The 12,016-nt window shown below is 40.5% G+C and overlaps 1 protein-coding gene across 1 annotated transcript; it reads left to right on the forward strand.

Moving 5' to 3' along the window:
* Window positions 1-10,754: 10,754 nt before the first annotated feature.
* nkx2.9 (NK2 transcription factor related, locus 9 (Drosophila)) lies at window positions 10,755-11,591 on the forward strand. The gene is made up of 2 exons (XM_052015673.1): window positions 10,755-10,956; window positions 11,050-11,591. The coding sequence occupies exons 1-2, from the start codon at window positions 10,755-10,757 to the stop codon at window positions 11,589-11,591; spliced, it is 744 nt and encodes a 247-aa protein (XP_051871633.1).
* Window positions 11,592-12,016: the final 425 nt, after the last annotated feature.

Here is a 12,016-nt window from a genome sequence, read left to right on the forward strand (position 1 = left end):
ATCCCAAAGATGTGCAGGTTGCTAAGTTAATTGGCTGCTGTAAATTGCCCCCGATGTGTAGGTGAGTGGTAGAATCTGGAAGGTGTTGGTGGGAATGTGGGGAAAATAAAACAGGAGTTGCAAAAATGGGTGCTCGATGGACAGTGGGAGTTCAGTGGGCTGAGGGCCTGTTTCTCTGCTGCAAGGCTCTAAAATTGGAGTGAAAGCAAGCCATTCAACCCCAAGGGACTTCTTTGTATTGGGTGTCATTGTGGTGGTCCCACTGAATGTGCTGCACCATCTGGAGCTGCTGGACAAACACCTGAAGCAAGGAACTCGGGGGAGGAGAAGGAGATCATCATCTAGAGATTTGTGACCTTCTACAAGCTGAAGCAAAGCCATACGCATGTCTGGATGGCCAGGCCCACCAAACATATGCATGTGTTAACCATGCAGTACATGCATATGTGCTTCTTATGGGACAAAAACAATTTCTAGCCAAGAATCACTTAAAATTCCCCACTTTAAAGGTGAAATCACCTTCTGAGCCCTTATATTGCTTACTCCAGCCTCCTCCTGTTTGAAAGTGAAGCACTCCACTCACTGAGGTCCAACCCCAATATTGCCTCAATCTGGCAAACAAGGTGGTTCTGTTGTTTGGTGAACTAACCTCTGCCTTGTGGAGATTATCTGCCAACTGAATGGCCTCATACTTCCCTCCAGACCATCACCAGACTTTGTTCTCTCCACCTCCCTCCCTTCTCTGCAACTTAAAACGTGTTTGATTTCTCACTTTTCCCAATGCAGAAAAAAAGTCATTGACCTGAAATATTCATTCTGTTTTTTTCTCCACCGATGCTGCCCAGTGCTGATGAAAATGCATTTTCAGCATTTTCCGGTTTTATGTCACATTTCCAGCATCTACAGCTTCCTGATTTTCAAATATCCTTTCCCAAATTTAGTTTTTTTGGTTGGGGTGAGGCAAAATGCAAACTCCAAAACTGGTATAACACATTACAGGCAGTGTTTTGTATTCATTGTAACACAATAGCTCCCTTCAAATGAACAACAGCTTTTCTGAATTCAGAAGGAGAGTCAGGGATTCTTTAAACTGGGTGAAGGTTTTGCTTTGCAGCATGAATCATCAGCAAAGTCAGGCACAACATTTCCTGAAACTGCGTATAAAGCCTGGAGCAATCCATAACCTTTCTTTTCTTCACAATAACATCTTCAGGTAGCTCACTGATTCACTGTATAGATTGTCCTCCAACAACAGCATATGATTCCACTTTAAATGCTTCCTTCAGTTTACCCTCCACAGCTGGTAATGGTATTGTCACTATTACAGATATCAGTGGTAAATTTCTCTTTGCTTGTAAGGATTACTGGCATCAAACATCAGCTCAAATCTATGCACTCCCCTCCTGTTCACATTGTCTCATCTGATTTCCAGATTTGTTTCTTCTGAGGAAATCTTCTGCTGGAATCTGCCCAGGTATGTTGAAGGCTGAGCCTGGAACTGGGCTATTGTCAAACACAGGCTGTAGGATGACATTCTGCTCACACAATATATATACACACACGTGTGTTTTGCCCTTTTTAACATGATTTTAATTTTTGACAGGTCTGGAGTGATCTTGAATATCTGTGAGTGTTAAATTCATTCAATAACAGTGACAGCTTTCACCACCAGTGTGTCTCTGGTGAGAACCCAGTGGTGAAAGTAAGCTGGAGCAACACACAAAATACTGGTGGAACTCAGCAGGTCAGACAGCATCTATGGAGGGAAATGAGCAGTCGACATTTCGGTCTCGACCCGTAAAGTTGACTGTCCATTTCCCTCAGAGATGCTGCCTGAACCATTGAGTTCTTCCAGCGTTTTGTGTGTGGCTCCAGATTCCAGCATCTTAATCTCTTGTGTCTTCATTGAAAGTGAGTTTGTATAGGTTGCTATGTTGTCCTGGTAAAGAAGCAGCTGACACTGTGTTTGTGACATTACCATAAACTGCTTTCACCCCTTGGAGGACCTTACCTTCTATCAGAACCTCTGGGTGAGTGCAAATGGCTGGTTGTGATGTGATAGCCCCCGTACTGTATGATGCCAGGCCTCCCAGTGGAAGCCTGCACTTGGGGACCACACTAGGAGCAAAACCATGCTCCAGGTGCAGGCAGCCTGTGGTGTCCAGGCAGCAGAAAGTCTGCCCCTTTTTATCTAATGTAACATTCACATATATTAATTTATAGCATAATTTAAACCCTCTTTGAATCATTTTGCATGGTTCAGGTAAACCCCAGCAGGAAAAGCAGGTTATTCACTAAATGTGTTGATCACTCATTGAAAGCAACACTAACAGCAGTTTTTGAATTTAAACCAGGACACAAAGATTTTGCAAGTTCTCTGGAACACTGGAAGCTTTGGCAATGGATGGGTGATGAGGAACTGGCAATGTAATTGACACAGCTGCTCTCTTGAATGACTGTACAAGAGTTTCTACACAAGGATTGTGATGGTTGTTTCTTCTGCAAATATTGAAGGAAGTTTTGAGAAGAATTGTGCTTGGCTTGTTGTTCATCTTCTTCACTTTTGGACCTACCAACCTGCTTACTGCAGCTGTAAAGTCTCTACCAAGACATGGCAATGAGTGCAGTGTTCCTCTGAGATCTAGAGGAGGAGTAACAGAAGCTGAGAATCAGTAGCAGGCTGCTGCTGACCCATGAACAGCTACATAGGACAGACCGAGCCATAACAGAGGTGCAGTTCACAGGAGGCCATGCCCTCAATACCACAGAACAATGTCAGGATCCTTGGGTTACCAGGCCAGATGATGCTGTTCCCTATAGCCTCCTTGCTCAGGACCTGGTGAACACAGTCTACCAATGGCCTGTGTGGGTGGCTTGCTGCTGGCAAATGTGAATATGAATTTCAATTCACTCTAACACTGCACTTCTGAAGAAAATCAGACCAATGAGAGGCTTCCACTGGTCGTGGTGCAGAGGGTGGTAAAATTGTCTCTTTAGTTATTCTGAATGATTGGTATTAACCTTAATCTGTTTGAAGACAGCACTGGAGGTCAGGATTGAACTCAGGGCACTGGAACTAAAAGGCAGATAAAAGAATCTACCAAAGGATACATCTGCCTGTATCCTTTGGTAGATTCTTTGTTTGCTCCTCAGAGTTTCCCTTCCTTGTAGGTTTGTATGATTAGCAAAGCAGATCCATTACACCAGCTTTTCATCTAAATTATAAATATAAATAGTGAGCGAGTCGAGTTCCAAAACTGATTCCTGTGGCACCTGACTAATAGCAGCCCAAGAGTTTGAAAGAGACCTCTTTTCCTTTTTTTTAAAGTCATAGAGTTGTGCAGCACAGAAGTGAGCCCTTTGGCCCACCTTGTCCGTACCGACTGTGATACCTCCCTATACTAATCCCATTTGCCTGCATTATGCCAATATCTCTCTATACCTTTCCTATCCAGGTACCTGTCCAAATGCTTTTTAAACATTGTAATTGTTTCTGCCTCCACCATCTTTTATGACAGCTCATTCCAGATATTAACCACCTTCTGTGTGGGAAACGTACCACTCAGATCACATTCAAATTCCTCTGATCTCACCTTAAACTTGTGTCCTGTAAGTTTAAGATTCCCCCACCCTGGGAAGAAGTCTTTGACTATTTACCCTATCTATGTCGTTCATAACTTTTTTATACCTCAGTGAGGTCACCCCTCAGCCTCCTCCATTCCGGTGAGAATAAACCTAGCCTATCCAAACTCATCTTATAAGTACTCTCCATTTCATGCAAAATCCTTTTAAAGCTCTTCTGCACTCTTTCTATTGCTAGCGCATCCTTTCTATAGTGCAGTGACCAGAACTGTACACAATACTCCAAGTGTGGTCTGACCAATGTTTTGTACAGCTGCAAAATGACATCCCAACTCTTACCCTCAATGCTTCAACTTATGAAGGCAAGCATGCCGAACGCCTTCTTCACTATGCTATCAACCTGGGTCACTATTTTCAGGGAGCTAAGGACTTGCACCTCAAGGTCCCTTTGTACATCAACACTCCTGAGGACCCTGCCATTCAGTGTATATTGTCTCATTGGTATTTGAACTCTCAAATGCATTACCTAAACATGTCTGTGCTTTTATCCACCCTCTATGCACGTTAACATGTTATCCCCAACTCTGTGAGCCTTTTATCACTCTGCTTTCGAAAATCCAGATAAATTGTTTAGCCTTGACCAGTGCACAGTGGTTGTAGAATGTACTGTCTACAAAGTGTGCAGCAATTTCTCACCCAGAGTACTCATTCAATATCTTTCCCAAACCCAGACCTCTACCACAAAGAGGACAAAGACACCAGGCACAAGACATGAGTAACACACCACCCTGACATGGAAGTGTATCACCTTTCCCTCATTGTTGCTGGATCTATGTTTTGGAGTTCCCAGTCTTGTGGGAATACATTGCTCCAGCAGCAGTTCCAAAAGGTAGCTCACCATCACCTTCTCAAGGGCAATTAAGGATGGGAAATAAATGCTTGCCTTGCCAGCAATGCCCAGATCCTGAAAAATGGATAAAAAAACAAAATAAAAAGTTTCCCCTCCCCCTCATCCATCCTGTTAAGTTGCCTCCTCAAAATAAAACTCTCAGCCATGCTAGACACAACTTCCATTTAACAAAACCATGCTGTTCTAAGTAATCAAAAAGAGACCTAAAACATTAACTCTGTTTCTCTCTCCACAGATCCTTCCTGACCTTCTGAGTATTTCCAGAATTTACTGCTTTTGTTTCATGATTTTCCTCAGCGCCATGTTGCTACAACCTTAACAATGGATTCTGACATTGTTAGGCTAACTGGTCCAGAGTTCCTTATTTTCCAATCTCTCTTTTCTCAAATAGTGAGGCAATATTTGCTACTTTCCAATCTTCTTAGATTGTTCCAGAATGTAGGAATTTTGGAAGTTCATGACTTATGTACCCAGTATTCCTGCAGCCACTTATTTTAGAATCCTGGGATGCATTTAACAGGTCCAGAGAATTTGTTAGCTTTTAGTTCTCTAGGACTTTGATACAAATATCTTAACATACATCACTAGCATCAAACCTTTGATTTTCCACTATCTCTGCTCTTATTGTTTTCTGCAGTGAAGCCAAATACAAAATAAATGCATCAATTTTTCCATCTAATAATATGTGGTGTTGTCATTTTATATTGTCATGGTTTTTATAAAGGAATGCCATCTCCAGATAGAGCAATTAGCCTCATTATAATATAAAAAAATACCAATTATTGAAACTTGCACCTTCTGAGATAGGTGTCATAAGCACTTTGAACAGGTGTTTGTCTATAGGAGCTATAAAAATCAATGGGCTGTCAGGAAGATTTTTAAGGTTGCAATAGTAGTTTACATTCAGTGTTTCACATCCTTTTCACTCAAAAGCTGTAACTCAGCAGATCAAAGATCTGAAAGCACAAAGGTGTAAGCTAGCTTCTTAGAACAACTTCAGCAACCAGTTTGGCAACCAGGAGTAAGGACGTGCTTACTTGTGAAAGCAATTATTTCTTGCTTGTGAAATCTGTAGGAGGTTGAACCAATCACATAAGAAGAATTTATAGACTTGATTCTCCAAATATTTTTAAATTGCTCAATCCACTTAACAGCAGTATTTCAATTAAAATAAATTCATGTCCCACATTTTTAATTTCAAATGTGTAAAGCCAATTTTCAAACACTTTGTATCACTTTTCCTTTCATCACTTTTAAACATCTCCCATTATCTCACTATTTAGGATTATAAGTTTAAATGAAAATGAGCACTCAACGACAATTCAAACTTTCAGGTACCTCAAAAATATTGATTCCTGCAATGTGCTGTTAACTGTAAAAATGCCTTTTTTTCATGTTAATGCCAAATTGTGGTCTCAGAAGCTTTCCAAATAATTTAGATCATTAGTTGTCTGTGATGACCAGGTGAGCAGATTCACAATCTAATAATTTAATAAAACTCACAATGTTAAATACCAAATCAGTTAAAATGAATAGAAGAAGAAAACAACAGCAGATTTAGCTCAACAGGTTATTAATTGATAATATTACTAATAACTTTTGAGATCCAGTAAGGTTGGTAAATTCAAATAAAAATTCTTGTTATAAAAATAATCTTTATTGTGTTCAGCCAAATCTGGGTGCATTCAATGTTTCAAGTAACAACCCTACAGAGAAATGAATGGTATTAGTTATTTCATTCTGGCTGAGACATAACCATTGGCTTTTTATTTTGTTTTAACCGTTATCAATAAAAAATGAAAACACAGTCTTTGGAAGATCCTAATTATTATACCCAGTCCTTGTAATCTTCTTCAGCTGTCCCTCAGGGTCGAGGACGACTTGCTTTCATTCTGCCACAGAGGGTTCTAATCTGACTGTTGAGGCCAATGTGGGAACTGCATACCCTTCCACAGATAGGGAAGGGGAGTGGGTTGTTTGTGCTCCTTCCACTGCTTGAGCTGACTACCTGTGTGCTCTCAACACATGGATTCGAGGTTCTCAGTGTCATTCCAGAAGCTCCTTCTCCACTTTGACTGTTCATGGACCAGGGATTCCCAGGAGTCAGCAGGGATGCTGTATCCTTTCAAGGAGGCTTTGAGAATTTCCTTTGTTGGCCTGGTATACCTTCTCATGACGGAGTTTTGAATATAGTCTGTTTGAATCGCATCAACAATCTGGTCTGCCCAGTGCAGTGAACTGAGTGTACTTAGGCCCTCAATGCTGGGGATGGTGGCTTCCGAGAAGTCACCAATGTTGGTTTGCATATCCTTCCAGTTGATTTGAAGGATTTTGCAGACACGGTGTCAACGGGACCTTTCCAGTGCCTTAATGTGCTGCTGTAGGTGATCCAGGTCTCAGGAGCTGATAGGAGTACAGGGATCTCCACTGCCCAGTAGATCAAGAGCTTTGTGCCAGCATTGAGGACTAGATCGACAAACACATTTTCCTTAATGATCCAAAGGCTGTGCTACTGCAGTGAAGGCAATGGTGAATTTTATCTTTAGTGTCAGTCTTCACTGAGAAGTGGTTCCTGAAGTATGAGAAGTTGTTAAGTTTTCCAGGGCCCTGCCTGAATCATATTATTGGTGGGTGGTGTTGTACGCAGTGGCATGTTGGCAGAACACTTCTGTCTTGTGGATGTTGGGAGTAAGACCTGACCTCTCATATGCTTCAGTTTCTGAATGTGCACCCATAAAGGCATCATCTGCATACTGCAGCTCGACTACTATGGTTCAGGTGACCTTGGATGTGCAGCACAGGTTGAATAGTTTCTCCTCAGTTCAACCTGTTAGGTACATTCCTGTGGGAAGTCTGTTGGAGATGAGAAGTGGCATTGCAATAAAATGGGTTGAAAGAAGTGTTGGGGCAATGATGCGACCTTGGTTAATATGGTTTTCACAGAGATTGGCTCTGTTGTGAGTGTGTTGATTAGGATCATGGTTTACATACTATCTTGAAGCAAGCACAAGATGGAGATGAATTTCTGTGGGCAGCAATAAAAGCCAAAAGGTTTAGAGAGAGATTTTGAGAGTTGAGAGAGGAGGCAGCTATGACTTGGCAATACTCCACAGGACTACCTGTCTGGAGTATATTCATCAATCTTCCGACTCAAAAACTCACAACTAAGATTTAAAAGCAGCAGTACAAGAGTTTATTCTTGTTTTAATCATTAAGTTCAACAAAAGTGTAATCACTTTACAGGCATGGAACGTTACTTCGGTTGTGTCACAAGCAACGGTATGAAGACCCCCTGGTGCAGCTTGGGAATTGAAATGCGGGTCGGTGAGGAGATAATGACGGATTGGACCTAATTCTGTGGCCACTCAGAACCCAGAATTTATATTCTCTCTAGCAGTGAAATTTGCAGTTGCATTCTGCGCATCACGTCTAACCTGCTACAATTTTTATTTGCTTATGCTCTGTTCGTCACCTCTGATTGCTGCTGTAAAGCTAAGATAATGTTCGCAACACCTCCAAACTCATCAGTTCAGTTTGAAGTTACACCCGGCCTTGCTTCCAATGTAAACTCCCACGCTTGTTCATTCTCTAAAAGTGAGCTGTGTTCGTGAGTCCTCTAGTTGGTGTTAATTCGATTTTCAGAATTACGTGGAAATACAATTATGCCTGATTTACAAAGTGTATGTGCGTCCTTGCAAACTCAGCGAGATTATAGTTTTAAAATATATACTAAAATACGTTTACCAGAAACCAAATTTATGAATTTTGTAAAATGTTAACAAATCATTGAAAGAATAAATATTAGGTTATTGTGGATGCATAGAGAAAACTTTACTTAAAAGATCTTTACATATCAACGCGTTGGCTTTTTAACGACAGGGAGACTGGAATTCAATCTTTAATCAGAGTAATCATGAGACTTAATATCTAGTATTCATTGCGCTTTTTTGTTTGTGTGCAGTGAACGAGGTGGCACTAAAAATCGCTGTTACAAAAAATCTAAGTGTTATTTGATTTCAAATATTCATACAACCACTACTAACTAAAATCTTACAGAAACGAAAGCAAACATTTGACAGTGAAGAGCCCTTAAGCGTGTAATTGCATCTATTTACTTATTTTTGCACATCGTAGTAGTCTTCATATGTTAAATAGATTAAAAGGCTACAGGAGGTCACTGAGGCTGTAAATTTGTTTTACCCTAGCCGGACTCCTTCTGCATTTACATTGGGCAATGATTGGTAACATTATACAGCAGTATATTGGGCTCTTAGTTACATAGTGTCAACCATGAGGATTTCTATATTTAGAGCGGTTCTGTGCTGTGTTGAAATATACACGTGCGGTGAACCAGGGAGCGATTCTATCGTTGAAAACGAACAGTGTTATCGTTATTACCCTACAACTGCAGAAAACCACCATGTTTCTCTTTTATAGCGTTTACATCCAATAAGTTTACAATGTTAGCACAAGCACCATAAACATGAAGACGTATTCTGCATCAGAAGCGTTATTCTGTTATTTAAGATCATTGCAATAATTACCTATACTACAAGGAATGTGGAGTACTATAATAATTTAGTACCCAATTAGTGAAATGTTCAGATTAACCTTATTGTAACTATTCCATTCGATCATCGAAGCTAACGTTTGTCGCTCTTTATTCACTGACACTTTCCCTAAATTTCGAAACCAACTCTTCCTATGGTACTTTACAATTCCAGAAATTACAGCTGCACTAAATATTTTAAGCTATTAATAGTGGAGAAAATTGTATTTGGAATAGATAGTCCATCTTTCCCGCAAGAGTGAATAATCCTCTGATTTTACATTTTAAGAAATCCTGTTTGATTTTAAACGATGTAAGTAACAACTTTTCATGCACTTGGTTGCATTAGACGTGAAGCGAAGTCGATAGCAGGCAAATCCCTTTTAATGCCATTGAAAACCATGACAACAAGGAACAAACTCGGACTTATCCCAAAAAGTTAAAGCACATTGTGCGGAGGCGTCAATCATCTATTATTTGATGACTGAACAAATGCAAAATCTTGACTGGAACAAATGCTTCCAACAGGTCTGGGACGTTGGTCTACATTTCCTCTATTGTTTGCAGCCTAGCAGTTGGCATGTATTTGTGTTCTCCCGGTTTCGACCACCCAGGACGTTGTGAGGGAGTTCGTGGAGCATGGAACAGTGTCACAGAAGCACGCTTGATAGGTGGCACAAACAGGCATGGCATGGGAATATTTGCCTGAAGATTACCTACTGAAATTTTCAGAAAGATGGTCAACTCAGGGTTAGTGCCATGTTTGCTCGTAACGTCACCAAAAGCTCATCATTTTAGTACTTGATTAAATCACTAATTTTGCTGAATGTTTTAAAAAAATATGTTATGCAAGATACCTTTTGATCAATTAATTCGCATTGTATTTAAATATAAATAAAGTTATATATTTCTTCACATTGTACGTTAGATAAAGTCATTGAATAAAACTAAAGGAAGCAGACGTTGTAAATGTTGTTATTCCTTGTAGCTGTCTGTCGTCAGAATCAGTTTTACTTGTCCTGTGTGCTCTCTACCGATGACCTGCGTGTTTGCTCTTTATCGGATATTCATGTCCACTGTAAATTTTGCCAAGGAAATCCCTTTTAGGAGTAAAGTCACAGAAGTGGGTTTGGGGGAAAAATGCTCACCTTATGCATTTAAGTGCGGTAAATACAGCGTGTTCACTTCACTTTAATAACACATATGGGGTTGTTAGCAAATGAATAAGTAATTAAATGAACTAGAGAAACCTGTCACTGGTTCTTTACTTTGTATGCAAATAATGGGGAGGGGGAAGGGTTGTGCTCCCACTAACCACCCAAGATGTAATTCACTAATTCACTAACACAATTACCATTATCTGTTGGCTACTTTCTTTGCTAATCACGCAGAATATGTAATGATGAATCCAGTTTCCTGCTGTCTTTGGGAAGTGCCAGCTTATTCACTGGTAGGGTTACACCTACTCACATTAATGCTTTGGTACTTGACTGATGCAGGTACTTGGTGTCCTATGGTCAGGCAGGATCTGAAGGTTGTCACTGTTTGCGGGAAGAGGACTGTTTATATAAACAAAGGACGCTCCCTCCTATTTCTTAATTATTTGCAGGAAGTATAATTGTTCCACCTTCCTCGAAAACGGTTTCTACCCCTTTAACGCGCCAGTCGTATATTCTTCTCCAGAAATTGGGTGAGCCAGTGATAATTGTGAACATGTCGATAACGAGAACCAACTTTACAGTACGCAGCATTTTAGATTTGCCAGATCAACACGAAATGGACAATCTTAATCACTGGGATCAAGGAAATGGAAAAGTAACTCAATCCGCTATTATAAGGAACGAACCAGGCCCACGACCGCAGCGAGGCTACTCTAAGCTGTCTTATTCTGGGTGGCTTGGTTCTGACAAAATGTGTAAGTATCGAAATTAGATGTGGGTGTTTGATGCTGATTTGCTGTCTTGGTTTCATACAGAGTATCTTTGACCGGACACATGTTTCGTTATAGCATCTGATGAAAGCAGCATCGATAGACCTTCAGAGGACCGCGTCCAAAGAAAAGTCTCGTCCTCCATCATGAAGAATGAGAAGAAGAAGAAAAGACGAGTCCTATTCTCCAAAGCACAAACGTTTGAGCTTGAGCGAAGATTTCGACAACAACGTTACCTGTCTGCCCCTGAGCGCGAACACTTCGCACACCGTCTGAGTCTGACCCCGACTCAGGTGAAGATCTGGTTCCAAAACCACAGGTATAAAATGAAGAGAGCCCGGGTAGAAGGCAGCCTGCAGTTGGATGTAAACCAGCCTCAACTGGTTCGCAGAGTGGCAGTGCCAGTGCTGGTCAGAGATGGCAAGCCCTGTCATACTTGTTCCATTACTTCCATACAGATCCAGGACAAGCCCGGCGACACTGTTCACCTCAGTAATTCCTACACTGCTTTCGCGGTTCACGGCTTTCAACAGGTGCAGCATGCTGGACCATTCGGCGTCTTCCCGAGCTATCATCACCTAACACATCCTGTAGTACGAAGACAAGAGTGGAGCTGGTGAATTGTAGACATTTTGAATTCCAATAAATTATGCTATTATTTTTATATTATTATTATTGTTATAGTTCAGCAAGTTCGTGAGTAGTGCCATTTCTCATACGATTACATTTTCTGATATGTTCTTACATATTGCATTTCTAAACCGTTGCCTAAACTTTGCTTTGATCGTTTCCAGGAATATGGCTGATAACTTCAAAACGCGCACATCTCGTTTTCCAAAGGAACATCTCTTTTTAAACAAAAAAACCGTAATTTATAGACATAATGTAATCTGTAAAACCCAAAACCATTGAATTCAACTGTACGTTTTCAAGGGACATAAACATGTCAACAATACAATTTGTTATTTCATTCATTGTAGTTTTATGTCATAACTAGTAAGATATAGTTAAAAATTTACATTGTTTTAATTCCACTTTCTGGAAT

The sequence above is a fragment of the Pristis pectinata genome, chromosome 1, assembly GCF_009764475.1.
Source record: "Pristis pectinata isolate sPriPec2 chromosome 1, sPriPec2.1.pri, whole genome shotgun sequence".
In the NCBI taxonomy this organism is placed as follows: domain Eukaryota; kingdom Metazoa; phylum Chordata; class Chondrichthyes; order Rhinopristiformes; family Pristidae; genus Pristis; species Pristis pectinata.